Below are 19,466 nucleotides of genomic sequence, written 5' to 3'. Positions count from 1 at the left end.
TGTCAAATCAGAGAGCCTTTTGGACGAGATAAATTGCGCCTGCCCTCCTATTCTCGGAAGGCACTATGAGGGGGTGTTCCCACATTCTTATCAGTTATTCCACAAAGATCTCGTGCACTGGGACTACCACAATCTCCTTGGGAGGCTCCATGTACTGGAGAATATCTAGCATTTTGTGCCTAATCTCCTCTTCAGTCATCAATTGAAATGGGATGGCCTCTGCCCAAAAAAAGCCTGCGAAGGAGAGGTCCTCTGGGGGGGACTTCCTTCTATCATCTGAAGAAGATGGTTCTGAGGGGAGACCCTCCAAAGTAGCGTCATAAACCACAGAGGAGTCATCCCTCTAGGAGTCATAGGTGTTCTCGCTTCCACTGTCATTGACTGGTGATGGGGCCCTAGGCGCTCGGCCCCTGATCAGGGTGCAGACACCAGTGGGCTGGTTATTTTAGCTCACGCTCAGATGCCGTTGCTGGTATCGGGCGGGGGCTTCCTTCTCCAAGAAACTAGGAATGAATCCGGATCAGCTGGTAGAGGCAGCTCTGTCCCACAGTGCATAGATACCCCCGCAAGAACCAACACCAGCTGAGTTGGAAACATGCCAATAAGCGCATGCAGGGATTCTAGCAGTGGCTCGAGGAGCAACAGTGCCAGTGCTCCAACGGCATGGCTATGCATCGCCTTCTCCACGGCTAGCTGCAGATGCTTCACCAATTCATCTTCAAACATCGCCGAAAAGGACAGGCTGGGACACAGGAGGTATAACCAGATCCACCTTGGAACCAAGAAGAGATTGGTGGCTGGCATCAGGACCAATGGAGACTGTGGCGTACCTCTGGCATCAATGGAGGACTCGCTCTCCTCACCATGTGGATTGCTTCGGGGGCATTGCAGCAGAAGCTGGTGCATCCCTGTGCTCGACACCGTGAACTGCAGAGGACCAATGCTTCCTCAGCTTCCCTCGATACTCGGATCGGTCCTTCCCCAGTGCTGAGGTCAAGGATAATGAACCCGACATCCTTGACCTGGAGAAGCTCGATGACGGCTAGTCTCTGGAATCCCTCTCAGCAGATGACATGTAACCAGCAGCCCCGCCGATGGCTTGGTGTCCATTGATGCAGCTCCAAGGATTGGTCTTCTCCGAACCAAAGAGGCACTCCATCTTGTTGAGCCTGATCTTATGTCCCTTCTTGTCATTCAGGTACACTTGCTGCAAACCCAGACCTCGTGGGATGCCCCAAGGCAGAGGACACATCTATCATGGAGATTTATGATCGACATGGTTCTCGCACATTCGGTACACCATTTGAAACCCAAAGTGGATATGTTGTTGTAAATCACACGGGATGCAAAATTGAAATAGATGGTGGTAGTAGTTGATGGCCACTGGGCTCGAGCACACCACCGCCCCGGGGATAGACCACAAAAAGAAACGTACCTGAAAACGCTGAAAAACCTATTTAGGATGTTGACAGGACAACCAAGGGGACCCTACGTAGACTGTACTAGGAACACACAAAGAAAATCACTTGAAAAAAACAAACAATGAAAAAACATTTTAAAATGTTACCTGACCATGAGACGTGAGGCTCCTCGGAAAAGAAGAGTCTGAGGGGACCCTGTGTGGATGCAAGTATATTGCATGCATGAGCACGCTCAATGAGGCTCAGTCAAAGTTCTAGAAACTTTGACATAAGTTTTCCGTGCCAGGCTCCTTCCGATGTCACTCGTGTGAGAACTGCCATCCTGCTTACATAAGAAGATGCCTATATTTTTAAAATCATCGTGATGACCCGTATAAAAATATTTAAAATAAGTAGTGACCATAGATAAATAATCAAGCTCTGACCTAAAAAACTCTCTATGACCACCGATTACTTGCCACAGGTTTAATATACAAAACTTATATATACAGAATATATTCTTACCTGCAAAGGGATTCCATTTTTATCATGCTAATGTTTATCATTTGATTTAGCAATTCAAAATCAAATGCAACCACCATGTTACACCACACTGGACCACATCTTTTAGTTACTTCTGCAATCTATTTATATTCCAATATTGGGAGACTGTGCTGGCGTGCTGAAAACTTCATAATAGCATTTAAAAGCATCAAAGTGCACATCACCATTCATAAGACACATACAGACTACAACAAACACAAAACAATAAAATGACAAAGTCACTACAAGGCTCAAAGTTAATCGAACTAAAGAAGTGCACAAGCCAAACTATAGCAGTGAATGTTGGTGACAAGCAAGAAGGAAACGTGACAGTATGCAATGAATTGTAAATTTTCAATTAACTGAAGGTAGAAAAAAGTACTGTATGAAATTTTTGTCATTTGATACAATCTTGGAGTTCTATCATAATGTCTTGTGGGTCCCACACATTTCCAACTTTAGAAGGTCAATACTATTTTGTAAATCAGATAGCTTTGTGACCGAAATCTAGTTCCAACAGCAATACATACCTTCAGCTGAGTTAACGCCAAAACTGTGAAAAACAAACAAAAAATCCACTTCATTTGGAACACATACTAAGTAAGCTAACTTGAAAAAAAATTTCTCATGGTATTACTGAAACCCAATGTAGGATATCTCTGCTGTTCCATTAAGAATCAGAGTTCATGATGGTAACAAATCTAATATCCATAGGGGCGGATTTTAAGAGCCCTGCTCGCCTAAATCCGCCCAAATCCGGGCGGATTTAGGCGAGCAGGGCCCTGCGCGCCGGTAAGCCTATTTTACATAGGCCTACCGGCGCGCAGAGCGCCGGGACTCGCGTAAGTCCCGGGGTTTTCGGAGGGGGGCGTGTCGGGGGCCGGGACCGAGCGCAGCGGCGTTTTCGGGGCGTGTTGGGAGCGTTCCGGGGGCGGGCTCGGGGGCGTGGCTACGGCCCGGGGCAGTCCGGGGGCGTGGCCGCGCCCTCCGGACCCGCCCCCAGGTCGCGTCCCGGCACGCTAGCGGCCCGCTGGCGCGCGGGGATTTACTTCTCCCTCCGGGAGGCGTAAATCCCCCGACAAAGGTAAGTGAGGGGTTTAGACAGGGCCGGGCGGGTGGGTTAGGTAGGGGAAGGGAGGGGAAGGTGAGGGGAGGGCAAAGGAAAGTTCCCTTCGAGGCCGCTCCAATTTCGGAGCGGCCTCGGAGGGAACGGAGGTAGGCTGCGCGGCTCGGCGCGCGCCAGCTATACAGAATCGATAGCCTTGCGCGCGCCGATCCCGGATTTTAGCAGATACGCGCGGCTACGCGCGTATCTACTAAAATCCAGCGTACTTTTGTTCGCGCCTGGTGCGCGAACAAAAGTACGCGATCGCGCAAGTATTTAAAATCTACCCCATAATCTATAAAGGAGCTAAAGGAAATCTTTCATTGTCAATAAAGACCAGCATGTGTGAAACATATCAACATTTTTTTAAAATAAATATTGACATGAGAACTAGTTTACTCTGAGATTATGGATGATTTGCAGATTGCAAGTATTTTATTGAAAAACAGAATTATCCCAGGACAAGCAGGATGCTAGTCCTCACATATGGGTGACATCAGTAATGAAGCCCTATGTACGGAAAACTTCTGTAAAAGTTTCTATGAAACTTTTGACTGGCACCAGAGTGCCTACTGAGCATGCCCAGCATGCCATGATATTCCCTGCCACAGGGGTCTCCCTTCAGTCTTCTTTTTTCCGCGAAGCAGTTAGCCTCGCGGTTGTTAGGAGTCCAGTGGAATTCTCCACAACTTTTCCTCACGGAAAACCTTAAAAAACTTCAAACCGCAAGGGGTCTCCCTTAGTAATTCTATCGCGGTAAGTTTTTACCATTTTCGCGGTTCCGTTCCGCCCTTTTTTTGTTCCAAATTTTTTGTCCTGAGTCATTGGCCGTCGACGGCTGTCCGGCCCCAAAATGGCCTCAGGCTTCAAAAAATGTCCGAAATGCACCAGGAACATGTCCATCACAGACCCTCACCAGGACTGTGTCCTTTGTCTCGGTGAAGGGCATGATGTTAAGGCTTGTCCCTTATGTGTCACGATGACCTCGAAGGGCCGACGTCTGCGACTGGACAAAATGGAGCAGTTGTTCAAAATGCAGCTTGTTTCGGCTCCATCCACCTCAACTCAATCGTCTCCGGCTGGGTCGATTCGAAAAGTCGTTTTTAAAAAATGACAGCCAGGTGAGTCGGGAGACGCTCCACTTTCCTCCCCCTCACCATCGTCCAGGGCGTCAACATCGGGCAGTGAAAAAGCCCGCGAAAAAGACAAGCATCACCATCGGCATCATAGGCCGCATACGGCATCCGCTGCCTCGATACCCGGCGAGCCATCGACGGAAGACGGTACACCGATTAAGAAACCTCGGCTCCAGGGTAAGGCTTCCGAGCCATCGACAGGGCGATCCCCGCCGATTCCGGCGCAGGGAACCGTGCCTCCTCAGGGCCCTGAGGAGGTACCGGCATCGCCGCCACCGCCTCCCCCCCATGGGTGCTCTGTTTTCACCATCCATGCGGGCGGAATTTGATGTCTATATACGTCAAGCGGTCAGGGATGCTTTCATCGAAGCGATGCCACGACCTCAACCATCTACGCCAGTCCTACCCTCGACACCGGTCCCGAGAATATCACCAATTCCAACACCGGTACCCTCGATGCCGATTCCAGAGAAATCACCGCAACTGTCGATGCCGTCGGTTCCAACACCGGTACCCTCCATTCCGCAACCATCGATACAGTCGATGCCGATGCCGCAGATTCTGGCGTATATGCCGCAAATGCCATCGGTTCCAATTCGGCCACCGGCCCCGATGCCACCATCGATGCCAGGTCAGGAATCCTCCATATTCCAACCTTTAATGGACAAATTGGATTCCCTAATCCAGGTCTTCTCAACTTCACCTCAGGATTTCGATTCTGATCAACATCAGGAACCATTACCTGGTCCATCAGGTGTCATACCACCCATCAGACCACATAAACCAGTCTCTGAGATTCCCTTCAAGCCTCCTAGGCCAACAGGGCATCCTCTTGATACCGCCACTGACTCAGATCTATCATCTGAAGAAGATATCCTCTCTGAACCTTCACCACCAGAGGACAGGAGGAAATCACCACCGGAAGATCTTTCATTCTCTAATTTCATAAAAGAGATGTCTGAAACAATTCCATTCTCTCTCCTCTCAGAGATAGACACCAGACAAAAGACCTTGGAGGTCCTTCAGTTCGTAGACCCTCCTAAGGAAATACTTGCCATTCCAGTGCATGAGGGTCTTGCAAGAGTTAATGTACAGGATGTGGGAGCACCCTGGTTTTGTGGCAGCAGTCAATAAACGTGCTGATGCCACTTATCTTGTTCAACCCATTCCAGGGTTTCAAAAAAGTCAATTACCACATCAATCTGTAGTGGTCGAGTCAGCCCAGAAAAAGGCTAAAAGGCTAAAACAGCATGCGTCCACACCTCCCGGAAAGGATAGTCGGTTCCTGGACAATTTAGGAAGGAAAATCTTCCAAGGAGCAATGCTGGTTTCACGAATAAATTCTTACCAACTATTTATGAACCAGTACCAGCGTGACCTGTGGAAACAGATTGAAACACTGTCACAACAATTACCTGATCAGTTTCAGGACGGTTTCCTACGACTCGTGCATAAAGGCCTAGAAGCGGGCAAGCACGAGGTGAGGGCCACTTATGATTCCTTTGAAACAGCCTCCCGATTATCGGCATCAGGAATCACAGCTAGAAGATGGGCCTGGTTAAAATCATCTGAACTCAGGCCAGAGGTACAAGAAAGGTTGGCAGACCTACCTTGCCTAGGGGAAAACCTTTTTGGTGACAAAGTCAAAGAGGCAGTGGCAACCATAAAGGACCACACGGAAACCCTGAAACAACTGTCTCAGCTTCCTCAAGAGACACATCAACCTTCTAGGAGGCCTCCTAGAAGAGAACCCAGGAAACCATACTATCGCCCTAGACGATACTATCCTCCTGCTACCAGAGCCAGACAACAACGGCCTACACAACGGTCACAACCTCGACAGAGACCTGCTAGGCCCCAGCAGCCTGCGCCTACTGCATCCACATCAGGCTTTTGAAAACCAGCCAGAGAGCAGAAGCCCCTCTCAAAATCCTTTTCCACACTTACCAGTCGGAGGCCGAATATCTCATTACCATCAAACTTGGACCTCCATCACAACAGACCAATGGGTACTCTCAATTACAGCTCAAGGATACCGCTTGGATTTCCTCACTGTACCAAACGAAAATCCTCCTCTTTCATCTTGGACAGTGTCTCATCACTCCACAATCCTGCAAGCAGAATTATCCACCCTTCTGAATGCCAGGGCCATAGAAAAAGTTCCCAGGCCTCAGTGGGGCAGAGGATTCTACTCCTGATATTTCCTCATTCCAAAGAAAACAGGGGGCCTACGTCCTATCCTGGACCTCAGAAATCTCAACAAATTTCTAAAGAAAGAGAAATTCAGGATGGTTTCGTTGGGCACCATGCTTCCTCTTCTTCAAAAAGGAGATTGGCTCTGCTCTCTGGATCTTCAAGATGCTTACGCTCACATTCCCATCTTTCCTCCTCATCGACAGTACCTGCGATTTCTGGTGGAAGGACAACACTTCCAATACCGAGTACTACCATTCGGCCTAGCCTCAGCACCTCGATTGTTCACAAAGTGTCTTGCAGTAGCGGTGGCACATCTTCACAAACAAAGAGTGCATGTGTTTCCTTATTTGGACGACTGGCTCATCAGGAGTCAAACACAAAGCGGAGCTCTCACTTCTCTCCAGCTCACAATAAAGTTGCTTCACTCCTTGGGTGTTCTCATCAACTACGAGAAATCCCATCTCACACCATCTCACCAGTTGCAGTTCATAGGTGCAGATTTCAACACTATCACAGCAAAAGCTTTTCTTCCAAGAGACCGTGCTCAAGCGCTCGTTCTCCTAGCGCACTCTATTCGCAATCAGTCTCGAGTTACAGCTCATCAGTGCCTCACCCTACTCGGACACATGGCCTCAACAGTTCATGTCACTCCCATGGCCAGACTGACCATGTGACTACTGCAATGGACACTCAAATCTCAATGGATTCAAGCCATTCAACCATTGTCCACTCCCATTCAGATAACACAAGTTCTGAGATCTTCCCTTCTCTGGTGGACATCAACGATCAACTTGCTAAAAGGCCTACCTTTCCAGCAACCAGTTCCACAAGTGACTTTAACTACAGATGCGTCCACCTTGGGGTGGGGAGCGCACATTGGTCATCTAAAGACGCAAGGCACGTGGACAAAGCAAGAAGCCTCCTTTCAAACAAACTTTCTGGAGCTTCGAGCTATACGCTATGCTCTACATGCGTTCAAGGACTGCCTTTCACACAAGACTGTTCTGATCCAAACGGACAACACAGTAGCCAAGTGGTACATCAACAAACAGGGAGGTACAGGCTCGTACCTCCTTTGTCAGGAAGCAGCTCAAATTTGGGACTGGGCCCTAGCACACTCAATTCTACTACGGGCCACCTACCTAGCAGGCATCCACAACACAGTAGCGGATCGCCTCAGCCGTCACTTCCAACCACACGAGTGGTCTCTAGACCCAACGTTAGCAACCAAGATATTTCAACACTGGGGTCAACCAACAATAGATCTCTTTGCATCCCATCTGAACTACAAAGTGAACAATTACTGCTCTCTCCTCTGGCAGCGGAACAGCCTACCAAGGGACGCCTTTGCTCGCCATTGGAATTCAGGCCTGTTATATGCGTATCCACCGATACCACTCATAACCAAAACTCTAGTGAAGCTGCAACAGGACAAGGGGACCATGATACTCATAGCCCCACATTGGCTTCGACAAGTATGGTTTCCCACACTGCTAGATCTCTCAGTCAGGGATCCAATTCGCCTGAGAGTAGCTCCCAATCTCATAACTCAGGAACAGGGTCAGCTGCGCCATCCCAACCTTCAATCCCTGTCCCTGACAGCATGGATGTTGAAAGCTTGATCTTACAACCACTCAACCTTCCAACCACCATATCTCAAGTACTTATAGCTGCACGTAAACCTTCCACTAGAAAGAATTATTCCTACAAATGGAAACGGTTTACTTTGTGGTGCACTCAGAAAGATTTAGATCCTTTCAGTTGCCCCACTCCCTCACTACTAGATTACCTTTACCATCTCTCAGACTCTGGTCTTAAGACATCATCTGTAAGGGTACACTTGAGTGCAATCTCAGCTTACCATAACAAGCTGGGAGAAGGACCTATCTCCACACAGCCTCTCGTCAGTAAATTCATGAGAGGCCTAACTCACATTAAACCTCCAGTTCATTCCCCAAGCATACAATGGGACCTGAACGTAGTATTAACCAGGCTTATGCGTTCTCCATTTGAACCCATAAATACCTGTGACCTTAAATACCTTACTTGGAAAACGGTATTTCTCATAGCCATTACATCAGCTAGAAGGGTCAGCGAACTACAAGCGCTAGTCACATACTAACCTTTTACAAAGTTCCTACATGACAGAGTAGTCCTCCATACACACCCAAAATTCCTTCCTAAGGTTGTCACGGAATTTCACTTGAACCAATCCATAGTTTTACCAACATTCTTTCCTAGGCCTCATTCCCATCAGGGTGAAAGAGCCTTACACACTTTGGACTGCAAGCGTGCGTTATCTTTCTATTTAAACCGCACAACAGCCCAAAGGAAATCCAGTCAGCTGTTTGTATCCTATGATCCAAACAAACCGGGTAAAGCAGTGGGTAAGCATACTCTGTCAAACTGGTTAGCAGATTGCATACAATTTTGTTATGAAAAAGCAGGCCTTACTCTTCAAGGGCGAGTAAAAGCACACTCAGTAAGAGCAATGTCAACCTCAGTAGCACACCTTTGCTCTGTACCTATTCTGGACATTTGCAAAGCAGCAACATGGAGTTCTCTTCACACTTTTGCAGCTCACTACTGTTTAGACAAAGAAGGAAGACAAGATTCAGCATATGGACAATCTGTCTTAAAGAACTTGTTTCCAGTGTAACCCCAACTCCTTCTACATCCAACCGGCTGGGATGTTGGCTGATTCATTTCAACAACAATACTTCACTGTTGCTTCACGACAAAATGATTCAGCCTCTAGCTTGCTAATCACCCATATGTGAGGACTAGCATCCTGCTTGTCCTGGGATAAAGCAAAATTGCTTACCTTGTAATAGGTGTTATCCCAGGACAGCAGGATGTAGTCCTCACGAAACCCACCCGCCACCCCGCGGAGTTGGGTCCGATACGTTTTATTATTTTATTTTTGGCTAACGCTAATTGCTACAAAACAAGACTGAAGGGAGACCCCTGTGGCAGGGAATATCATGGCATGCTGGGCATGCTCAGTAGGCACTCTGGTGCCAGTCAAAAGTTTCATAGAAACTTTTACAGAAGTTTTCCGTACATAGGGCTCCATTACTGATGTCACCCATATGTGAGGACTACATCCTGCTGTCCTGGGATAACACCTATTACAAGGTAAGCAATTTTGCTTTATCCAAAATGCTGCAAAATGACATTTTAAGATTACAGGTACTAATTTACAACAAGCTCAAGAAGAAAAACATCTCTGAATAATTCTTCTATTGGTTCAATAAAAAAATATCAATTTATAAAGCTTCAGTATTCTCCAGGACCTAGTTGGCTACTAGACTTTTTCACCCTGAAGATTATGAAACAATTATAGTCACCTGAATTTTCACAATGTTATGACATTTTGAACAGCAGTAACCAAAGAAGGAATTCTGCAAGACCACTCAAACATATAGCAGAATTGCTTACCTGTAACAGGAGGACAGCAGGATGTTAGTCCTCACATATGGGTGACATCATCAGGATGGAGCCCAATCACGGAACACTTTTGTCAAAGTTTCTAGAACTTTGACTGGCACCTACTGGGCATGCCCAGCATGGCACTAATCCTGCATCCAGCAGGGGTCCCCCTTCAGTCTCGTGTATAGCAAGAAGTACGTGCGAAAAATAAAATAAATTACAAACGAGCCCAACTCTGTGAAGTGGCGGGCGGGTTTCGTGAGGACTAACATCCTGCGGTCCTGTGAGAACACCTGTTATAGATAAGCAACTCTGCTTTCTCAAAGGACAAGCAGGATGGTAGTCCTCACATATGGGTGAATAGCGAGCTGAGGATGCCTGAGCAATGTACCAAATGCACCCAAAGACGTGCAACAGGCACAACACAGGGGTGGATTTGGGTAGGAGGGCATCCTGAAAACCCTGAACGGGTCGCTGGTAGGATGTTGGGTATTTAAGCTGAGAATAAGTTTCGTAGGATAGACTGGCCAAAAATGGAATCTTGCTGGCCGGCCAGCCTTATCCAAGCAATAATCGGCTGCAAAGGTATGGAGAGAGCTCCAGGTCGCAGCCTTACATATATCAATAAGTGGCACTGAACAAAGGTGTGCCACTGAGGTTGCCACGGCCCTAACAGAGTGTGCTTTCACACGGTCTTGTAGCAGAATGCCTGCTTGCTGGTAGCAAAAGGAGATACAGTCTGCCAACCCGGAGGAAAGGGTCTGTTTTCCCACTGGATTTCCCAATGAGTGGACTTCCTGTGGGCTGACGTGCGCTCCAGATAAAAGGCTAGGGCATGTTTGTAGTCCAGGGAATGTAGAGCTTTTTCTCCTGAGTTTGAATGGGGCCTTGGAAAGAAAGTAGGTAAGATGATGGATTGATTAATATGAAATTCCAACACTACCTTTGGTAAAAACTTAGGGTGTGTACAGATGACCACTCTGTCATGCAGAATTTTAGTGTAAGGCGGGTAGATGACTAATGCCTGTAACTCACTAACTCTGCGAGCGGATGTTATAGGGAGAAGAAAAATTACTTTCCAGTTGAGATAGTGGAGATCGCAGGAGTGGAGAGGATCAAACGGAGGTTTCATGAGCCGCCCTAAGACCACGTTAAGGTCCCAAGCGGGGGCCGGAGGGCGCAATGGAGGTTTCAGGTGGAGCAAACCTCTCATGAAGCATGTGACTAAGGGCTATGTCGAAATAGAAACATATCCTACTCCATTGTGGGAAGTGGCTACAACACTGAGATGCACTCTTATAGAGGAAGTTTTCAGGCCTGATTCTGACAGATGCCAGAGATAGTCCAGAAACTTTGCAGTGGAACATGTGAAGGGGTCTATGGACATGGACATGTATCAGACCGTAAAACTTTTCCACTTAGAATGATAAGAGCGTCTCATGGAAGGCTTTTGTGAAGTTACCAGGACTCCGGATACCGACTCTGAAAGGTTAAGGGGCTAAAGTATTAACCTTTCAACATCCAGGCCTGGAGGTTGGGGTGGCATAGGCACCCGTCGTTCTGAGTTATCAGAAGTGGATTCTCTCCTAGAGGGATGTGCCGGTGAACTGATTAGGAACCAGATTTGGCATGACCAGTGAAGGGCTATCAGAATCATTAAGCCCTTGTCCATTCATAACTTCATGAGAGTCTTCAATATGAGTGGAAGTGGAGGGTACGCGTAGAGGAGACTGCTGAACCACGAGAGGGCAAAAGTATCCATTGGCTGTTAGTGGTGGCTGCAAGTGAGGGAGCAGAAGTTCTCTACTTTGCGGTTGTGGATGGATGCAAAGAGGTCTATCTGTGGATAACCCCAACGTTGGAAGATGGTGTCCGCTACCGTGGGGTTGAGAGACCATTCGTGCAGATGAAAGGTTCGACTCAACTTGTCCGCTAGAACATTGTCCATGCCCGCCAAGTAGGTTGCTCTGAGGTACATTGAGTGGGAAAGAGCCCATGCCCATATCTGTGCAGCTTCCTGACACAGAAGGTAGGCGCCCGTTCTCCCTTGCTTGTTGATGTACCACATTGCCACCTGGTTGTCGGCCTGAATCAGGATGGCCTTGTTTGAGAGGCAATCCTGAAAGACTCTGAGGGCATATCTGATCGCCTGAAGCTCCAGGAAATTTATTTGATGTTTGGCTTCCTCTGGAGACCAGGTTCCCTGAGTCTGGAGGCCGTCGACATGAGCACCCCAACCTAGGTTGGAGGCATCAGTTGTCAGGATAATTTGAGGTTCTGGAATTTGAAAGGGAAGGCCTTGAAGAAGATTGGAGAGCCGCATCCACCAGGCCAGCGACATGTGGAGCTGCTTGGTAACATCGTCAATGCAGGGCACTGAATAATAAGCCTGAACCCACTGGGACTTCAGAGTCCATTGCATGACTCTCATGGCGAGGCGTGCCATTGGAGTGATATGTACAGAGCATGCCATGTGACCCAGCAAAATGAGGAAATGACAAGCTGTCTTGTAATCTCGATCCTGGAGGCATTGCGCTAGGGACATGAGAGTACGAGCTCGATCCTGAGGGATACTGTGACCCAGCAAAATGAGGAAATGACAAGCTGTCTTGTAATCTCGATCCTGGAGGCACTGCGCTAGGGACATGAGAGTACGAGCTCGATCCTGAAGGATACTGTTTGAGCTGGAACTAGGCTGGACTTGGGATAGTTGATCAGAAACCCGAGAGTTAGACGTAAGGAGGCTAGTGCGTCCTTTTGATTTGGAGTCCTTATCATCCAATCGTCGAGATAAGGGTAGACATGGACACCCTGACATCTCAGGTAGGCCGCGACCACTACAAGGCACTTGGTAAAGACTCGAGGTGCGGATGCTAGGCTGAAGGGCAGTATCCGTACTGGAAGTGCCGGGGGCCGACTAGGAATTGAAGGAATTTGCGATGAGACGGAGTGATTGAGATGTGTGTGTACGCGTCCTGAAGATCCAGAGAGCAAAGCCAATCTCCTAAGAGGAAGTAGAGTGCCCAAGGTTACCATCCTGAACTTTTCCTTCTGTAGATACTTGTTTAAGGCATGGAGGTCCAGGACTGGACGAATGCCTCATGACTCTTTTGGAATGAAGAAATACCAGAAATAGAACCCCTGCCCCTGCTGGGAGAGGGGCACCGATTCTATTGCTCGGGATTTCAGAAGGGTTGAAACCTCCTCCTGCAGAAGAGAGGAGTGGTCGTATGATCCCCATGTCGGCTGAGGTGGGGAGTCTGCTGGAACAGACAGGAAGTTGAGGTGGTAACCTTGAGTCAGTACAGCAAGTACCCACTGATCTGAAGTGAATGTGTGCCATAGGGTTGGTGAAGTGGCACAACCGACTGCCGACGGGTACGGACGGAAGAGGGGGTTGGCTTATGCTCTCTAGCGAGGAGTCAAAATCCAGCAGCTGGGCCCGGTGGAGGAGCTGGCTGAGTTTTCTGAGGCCTGGATTGTCTGGCCTGACCCTTCTGGTAAGGTCTGGAGGGGCGACCTCGAGTAGCAGGAGGATATCATCTCTGTGGCTTGAAGGACGGCTGCTTAGAGTCTCTTCGGAATGTCCTTTTAGAGGTGGATGGGAAATCAGAAGGCACAGATGAAAACTGGCATAGCATCTCGTGGTGATCTTTGAGCTGTGCTACAGTCTCCTGGATTTTGTCCCCGAAGAGATTATCTCCAGCACAGGGCATGTCAGCCAACCAGTCCTGTACCTCTGGTCTTAAGTCAGAGGACTTCAGCCAGTCCCATCTTCGTGCACTAATCCCCGCTGCAGACACCCTAGAAGCAATGTCAAAAATGTCATAGGCAGCGCGGACTTCATGCTTGCCAGTATCTAGACCCTTCTGAGCCAGGGTATTGAGTTGATCCTGAAGCTGGTCAGGTAAAGACTCAGAAAATTCCTGGATCTTTTTAAATAGGTCTCTGTTATACTGGGTCATGTATAACTGGTAGGAGGCAATGCGAGAAATAAACATTGAGCCATAGAAAACACGATGGCCAAATGCATCCAGGAACCTCTGTTCTTTCCCTGGAAGTATGGAAGAATGAGGCTTAGAACGTCGTGCCTTTTTCTGGGCTGATTCTACAACCACAGAGTGGTGAAGCAGCTGTGGTTTTTGGAAACCAGGGGCAGTCTATACCAGGCAGGTAGCATCTGTTTTTCGATTCACCAGTATTACAGATCCTGGATGCTCCCAATTCCTCTTCAACAAGTCCAGGAAGACTTCATGAATGGGTATGGACATGATTTCCTTGGGTGCATCTACAAATTGGAGCACTTCCATCATTTTGTGACTGGAGTCCTCTTCCATCTGAAGTTGGAATGGTATAGCTTCAGACATTTCCTTTATAAAATTAATAAAGGACAGGTCCTCTGGAGGAGAACGTCTTCTCTCCTCAGGGGGAGATGGCTCTGAAGGTAGATCATAAGAATCCCGCGAAGAATCATCGGTCCAAGGATCGTAAGGCTGATCACCTGCTCCCATAGGATCTCCAGACAGAAGTAATGGTGCTATTCCTGAAGGATCAAGTCTAGGCACAGAAAGCATCGGAGGAGGCACCGGAGGCACCGATGGGCGAGTCGGTGGCAAGATCCCAGACGGTCCAGACACAGCTTCCGGCCTCGGTGCTTCCTCATCGTCTGATGACAAAGGAATCGGGGTGGAAGGCGTTGGACATACCAGTATCCTCGTTTCCACCAGTGGAAGGGCACCAATCAATGCATCCAGCCTGCCGAGTAGTGGTGGAAGCGCTGTGGGAATCGGGTTGGCGACTGGAGCTGGCATCGGTGCTGGCGTCGGAGGCTGGAAACCCTGCAGTGCCTTTCCGATGGCCTCTTGGATCATCCCATCAATTCCTCGCGGAAGCATGGAGCGTGGAACCCCAGCTCCGGAGTAGGAGGCAGCACTGGCACAGTCAGAGGGTCCACCGGTGAAAGTGGAGTCGTGGCTCCCTGCACCAATGAAGGTGGGGAACGCCTCGGAGACCCAGTTGCAGAGGAGGATGGGGCCTTCTCTGGATGGGATTTCTTTGTCAGTGGCTCTGTCGACACCAATTCTGAGGGCTTACCTGGATCAGTGGACTGAGCCTTCCGATGACGGTATCGACGCTTTTCACGATGTTCTCCTCAGTCCTTCTCCGGAGCCGAAGAGGAAGAAGTCGAAGCCTTTGGAGTAGCTGGTGCCGGGTGGACAGCACCGGTGTCTCGCTGCTGGCGAGAGGTCGATGGCATCGGCTCAGACGATATCGAAGCGCTCGATGGAGTCGGTGGCATTGCCTGAAAAAGAAATTCCATCTTCTCTGAGCGGGCCTTACGGCCCTTCGGTGTCATTTGAGCACATTTGGAGCAAGTTAAGACGTCGTGGTCCGACCCCAAAACACAACACACAGACCCTATGCAGGTCTGTGATGGACATTGTCCAAGGACAATCGGGGCACTGACGAAATCCCTATGCCATGGCTTTGACAAAAATTTTGCCGCGGTGCGGTCGATGGCCAGTAGCCTCTGAAGGGAAAACTCGACGAGAATCGACCGCAAATGAGAGTAAAGCCTTACTTTACAGCCGCGGACTACGGAATCGATAGGAGGACCCCTATGGGGTGAATTTTCTGAAATTTTAGAAATAAGTTCCGTGAGGAAAATTCCTGTCAGGAATCTCTAGAGATCTCCTTAACCCGCGTGGCTACTGCTGCGCGGAAAAAAAGAGACTGAAGGGGGACCCCTGCTGGATGCAGGATTAGTGCCATGCTGGGCATGCCCAGTAGGTGCCAGTCAAAGTTCTAAAAACTTTGACAAAAGTGTTCCATGATTGGGCTCCATCCTGATGATGTCACCCATATGTGAGGACTACCATCCTGCTTGTCCTGTGAGAAAATAGTGTTTTCCTCTACTTTATACATCACTAGTTATACATATCACTAGTAACGGAAGTCCCATACTCAGCCTCCTCTCAAAAAATACCTTCTGCAGGGTTTGAATAAGGCATTCACCTGTTGCATTGGGCAAGTGGATGTCTACAGTGGGCAAGAAGTAAATTTCAGCCCTGATCGGGGCCACGGAGGAGAAGGTGAAATTTAAACTTACCTGTTAATTTCCTTTCCTTTAAAGCTGATAGACCAGTCCAGAGGAGTGGGTTATGTCCATTTGCCAGCAGATGGAGACAAAAATAGCTCAAAATTGACTTACCTCCTTTTACAGCCTTCAGCTATTCAGTAACCTATGTCAAAGCTAAGACAACTGAAGGCAACTATTTTGGTTTCCAAATCACTACCGCAACAAAAACTGATGCAGAAAAAAAAAAATATATATTACTCCATGGTCATTAACCCAGGAATAAAATAATCTTTATACCACTGTTTCCCAACCAGTGTTTTGTGACACAATGGTGTGTCTTCACACCTTCACATCAGGTGTGCCATGGAAAAATCACCACTACCTGATAGATACAGACCAACATCGGGGCTGTTCTAAGCAACTCACAGCAACAAGAGTCACCAGCTATGGCTCTCAAAAACATGTAGGAGCTTCTTTTGGAGAGCATGTGTAATCAATCATGCCTTTTTCCTAGCTACAAGAATTGAAATATCCCTGTATGGAGCAGAAACTTTGAAACAATCAAAAAATAAACAAATTCTGCTACTAATAACTCATACAATAAATTGAGTAGGTGTAGTGGATGACCATCATATGTGTCTTGTCACTGGCTATATGAATAAAGCCTATAATGACATGGAGACCTGGTAATTGTGGTGTGATTGGCAAATGTGATAAAGCCTTTAAGCACTAATGTAGAGATTACTTACCTGATAATCTCGTTTTCCTTAGTGTATGCAGATGGACTCAAAACAAGTGGGTATAGTGTGCTCGTGCTAGCAGTTGGAGACTGATCTGACGTCAGCACGGGTACATATACCCCCGCAGGAAGTGCAGCAATTCAGTAATCTTCCTTGCAAAAGCTTTATGGATATATGTGTGACTGACCGATCGATTAAATGAACAGGATTACCCTGACCAATTGATAGTAGCTGGAGAGCGCCAGTGTTCTCAACCGGAAGGCGTCGACACCCGGCAGGGTGGATGGCCTATTATAAGAAAAACATGGCTTACCGTGAGTCGGTGAATCCCCATGTATGCCGGCAGCCGGGCGGGATGCTGAGTCCATCTGCATACACTAAGGAAAACGAGATTATCAGGTAAGTAATCTCTACATTTCCTAGCGTGTAGCAGATGGACTCAAAACAAGTGGGATGTACAAAAGCTACTCCCGGACTGGGCGGGAGGCTGCCCGAGGTCCGATCAGGATTGCCCTCGCAAATGCTGTGTCCTCCCTGGCCTGGACATCCAGACGATAGAATCTGGAGAAGGTATGGAGGGAGGACCACGTTGCCACTCTACATATTTCCACGACAGCATCCTAGTTTCTACCCAAGAGGCCGCTTGCGCTCTTGTAGAGTGAGCCTTGACCCGTAGCGGCGGTGGTTTTCCCACTTCTACGTAGGCTGCCTTGATAACTTCTTTGATCCAGCGGGCGATGGTTGCCCGTGAGGCCACTTCCCCTTGCTTCTTCCCGCTGTGAAGGACGAACAGGTGGTCCGTCTTTCGTACTGCTTCTGACATTTCCAGGTATCTGGACAGCAGCCTGCCGATGTCGAGATGGCGTAGTATTCGACCTTCTTCCAACTTCTTCAAACCTTCCGTGGTAGGCAAGGATATGGTTTGGTTGAGGTGGAAGTGTGAGACTACTTTGGGTAAGAAGGAAGGAACCGTGCGAAGATGGATAGCCTCTGGAGTGATTCTGAGAAACGGATCACGGCAGGACAGTGCTTGTAGCTCTCTGCTTCAATGGCAGGGGAGAAGAAAAACTGATACTTCACGCATATCCAGCATAGTGCTCTGCTTCAACGGCAGGGGAGAAGAAAAACTGATACTTCACGCATATCCAGCATAGCTCCCTGCTTCAACGGCAGGGGAGAAGAAAAACTGATACTTCACGCATATCCAGCATAGCTCTCTGCTTCAACGGCAGGGGAGAAGAAAAAAGGATTCGCACTCACAAAGCGGGGAGTAGCTGGCTTGTTACGGCAGTTACTACCCCAAACCAAATAAGCCTGATACTTCACTTTCAATGCATTTCCAGCATAGTTCTCTGCTTTAACGGCAGGGGAGAAGAAAAACTGATACTTCACGCATATCCAGCATAGCTCTCTGCTTCAACGGCAGGGGAGAAGAAAAACTGATACTACACGCATATCCAGCATAGCTCCCTGCTTCAAGGGCAGGGGAGAAGAAAAACAACCAATAAGGGCTGAATAACATAGTCTGGGTAAAACAAATAAGCATGGGTGTAGCTTGCTTATTGCGGCAGTTACTTCCCCTACTACCCCTAACTAATCAAGCTTGATATTTCACTTGGATGCAGCTCCATCACTGCTCTCTACATTAATGGTGGGGGTGGAAGGGAAAAAGAACCAAAGAGCTAAGAGAAACAGATAAGTATGAGAAAAAATGTGTGAAGCTTGCTGGGCAGACTGGATGGGCCGTTTGGTCTTCTTCTGCCGTCATTTCTATGTTTCTATATGAGATGCGGCGTGCTGAGCATACAGCCAGCAGGAACACCATCTTCAAGGTTAACAAACGGAGGGACAAGCCTCGAAGTGGTCTGAAGGCGGGTCCCGCTAGAAATTCCAAAACTAGGTTGAGGTTCCACAGGGGTACTGGCCACTTCAGTGGCGGGCGAATGTGTTTGACTCCTTTCAGGAAACGTGAAACGTCTGGGTGTGTGGCGATGCTGTTGCCGTCACTCCGGGCACCGTAGCAGGATAGCGCTGCCACTTGAACCTTGATGGAATTGAGGGACAGACCCTTCAGAAGGCCATCTTGCAGGAAATCCAAAATGATAGGGATCTTAGCGGCATGTGGATTGGTGCTGTGAGTTTCGCACCAGGCTTCGAATACTCTCCAGATCCTTATATATGTTAGTGATGTGGAGAACTTGCATGCTCGGAGGAGTGTATCTATTATCGGCCCTGAGTATCCTCTTTTCTTCAGTCTAGCCCTCTCAATGGCCAGACCATAAGAGAGAATTGAGCTGGATCCTCGTGGAGGATGGGACCTTGCCGTAGCAGGTCCCTGTGTGGAGGTAGGGGAAATGGAGTCCCTGCCAGTAGTCTTCTCATGTCTGCGTACCAGGGTCTTCTTGGCCAGTCCGGGGCCACTAGAAGAACTAGGCCTCTGTGCCTCTGAATCTTGTGTATAATGGCGCCCAGCAGGGGCCATGGAGAAAAGGCATATAGCAGGATCCCCTCAGGCCATGGCTGTACCGGGGCATCGATCCCCTGGGATAGCGGATCCCGCCTGCAGCTGAAATATCTGGGTACTTGAGCGTTGGACCTGTCCGCTAGTAGGTCCATGCCCGGTGTCCCCCACTGATCCACAATCATCTGGAAAGCTGTGGGCGACAGCTGCCATTCCCCTGGATTTAGGCTTTCTCTGCTGAGGAAGTCTGCCGTGGTGTTGTCCTTCCCGGCGATGTGAACGGCGGAGATGTCCTGGAGATTTGCTTCCGCCCAAGTCATCAGGGGGGCTATTTCTAGGGATACCTGTTGGCTTCTGGTTCCGCCCTGTTGGTT

General features: G+C 48.5%; 1 protein-coding gene across 3 annotated transcripts in view; it reads right to left on the bottom strand.

The window, feature by feature from the left end:
- The window catches only part of LOC115093775 (SAP domain-containing ribonucleoprotein-like), a 402,230-nt gene that overhangs the window by 140,266 nt on the left and 242,498 nt on the right, over window positions 1–19,466 (bottom strand). For all 3 annotated transcript variants that reach the window (XM_029606019.1, XM_029606015.1, XM_029606017.1), the window contains one exon: window positions 2,474–2,496. In XM_029606019.1, coding sequence (XP_029461879.1) covers window positions 2,474–2,496 — 23 coding nt within the window. The remainder of the gene's footprint in view (window positions 1–2,473; window positions 2,497–19,466) is intronic.

This window comes from Rhinatrema bivittatum, chromosome 6 (assembly GCF_901001135.1).
Source record: "Rhinatrema bivittatum chromosome 6, aRhiBiv1.1, whole genome shotgun sequence".
Taxonomy (NCBI): domain Eukaryota; kingdom Metazoa; phylum Chordata; class Amphibia; order Gymnophiona; family Rhinatrematidae; genus Rhinatrema; species Rhinatrema bivittatum.
Note: the sequence above shows the minus strand (reverse complement) of the source record. Positions and strands in the feature narration are given on the sequence as shown.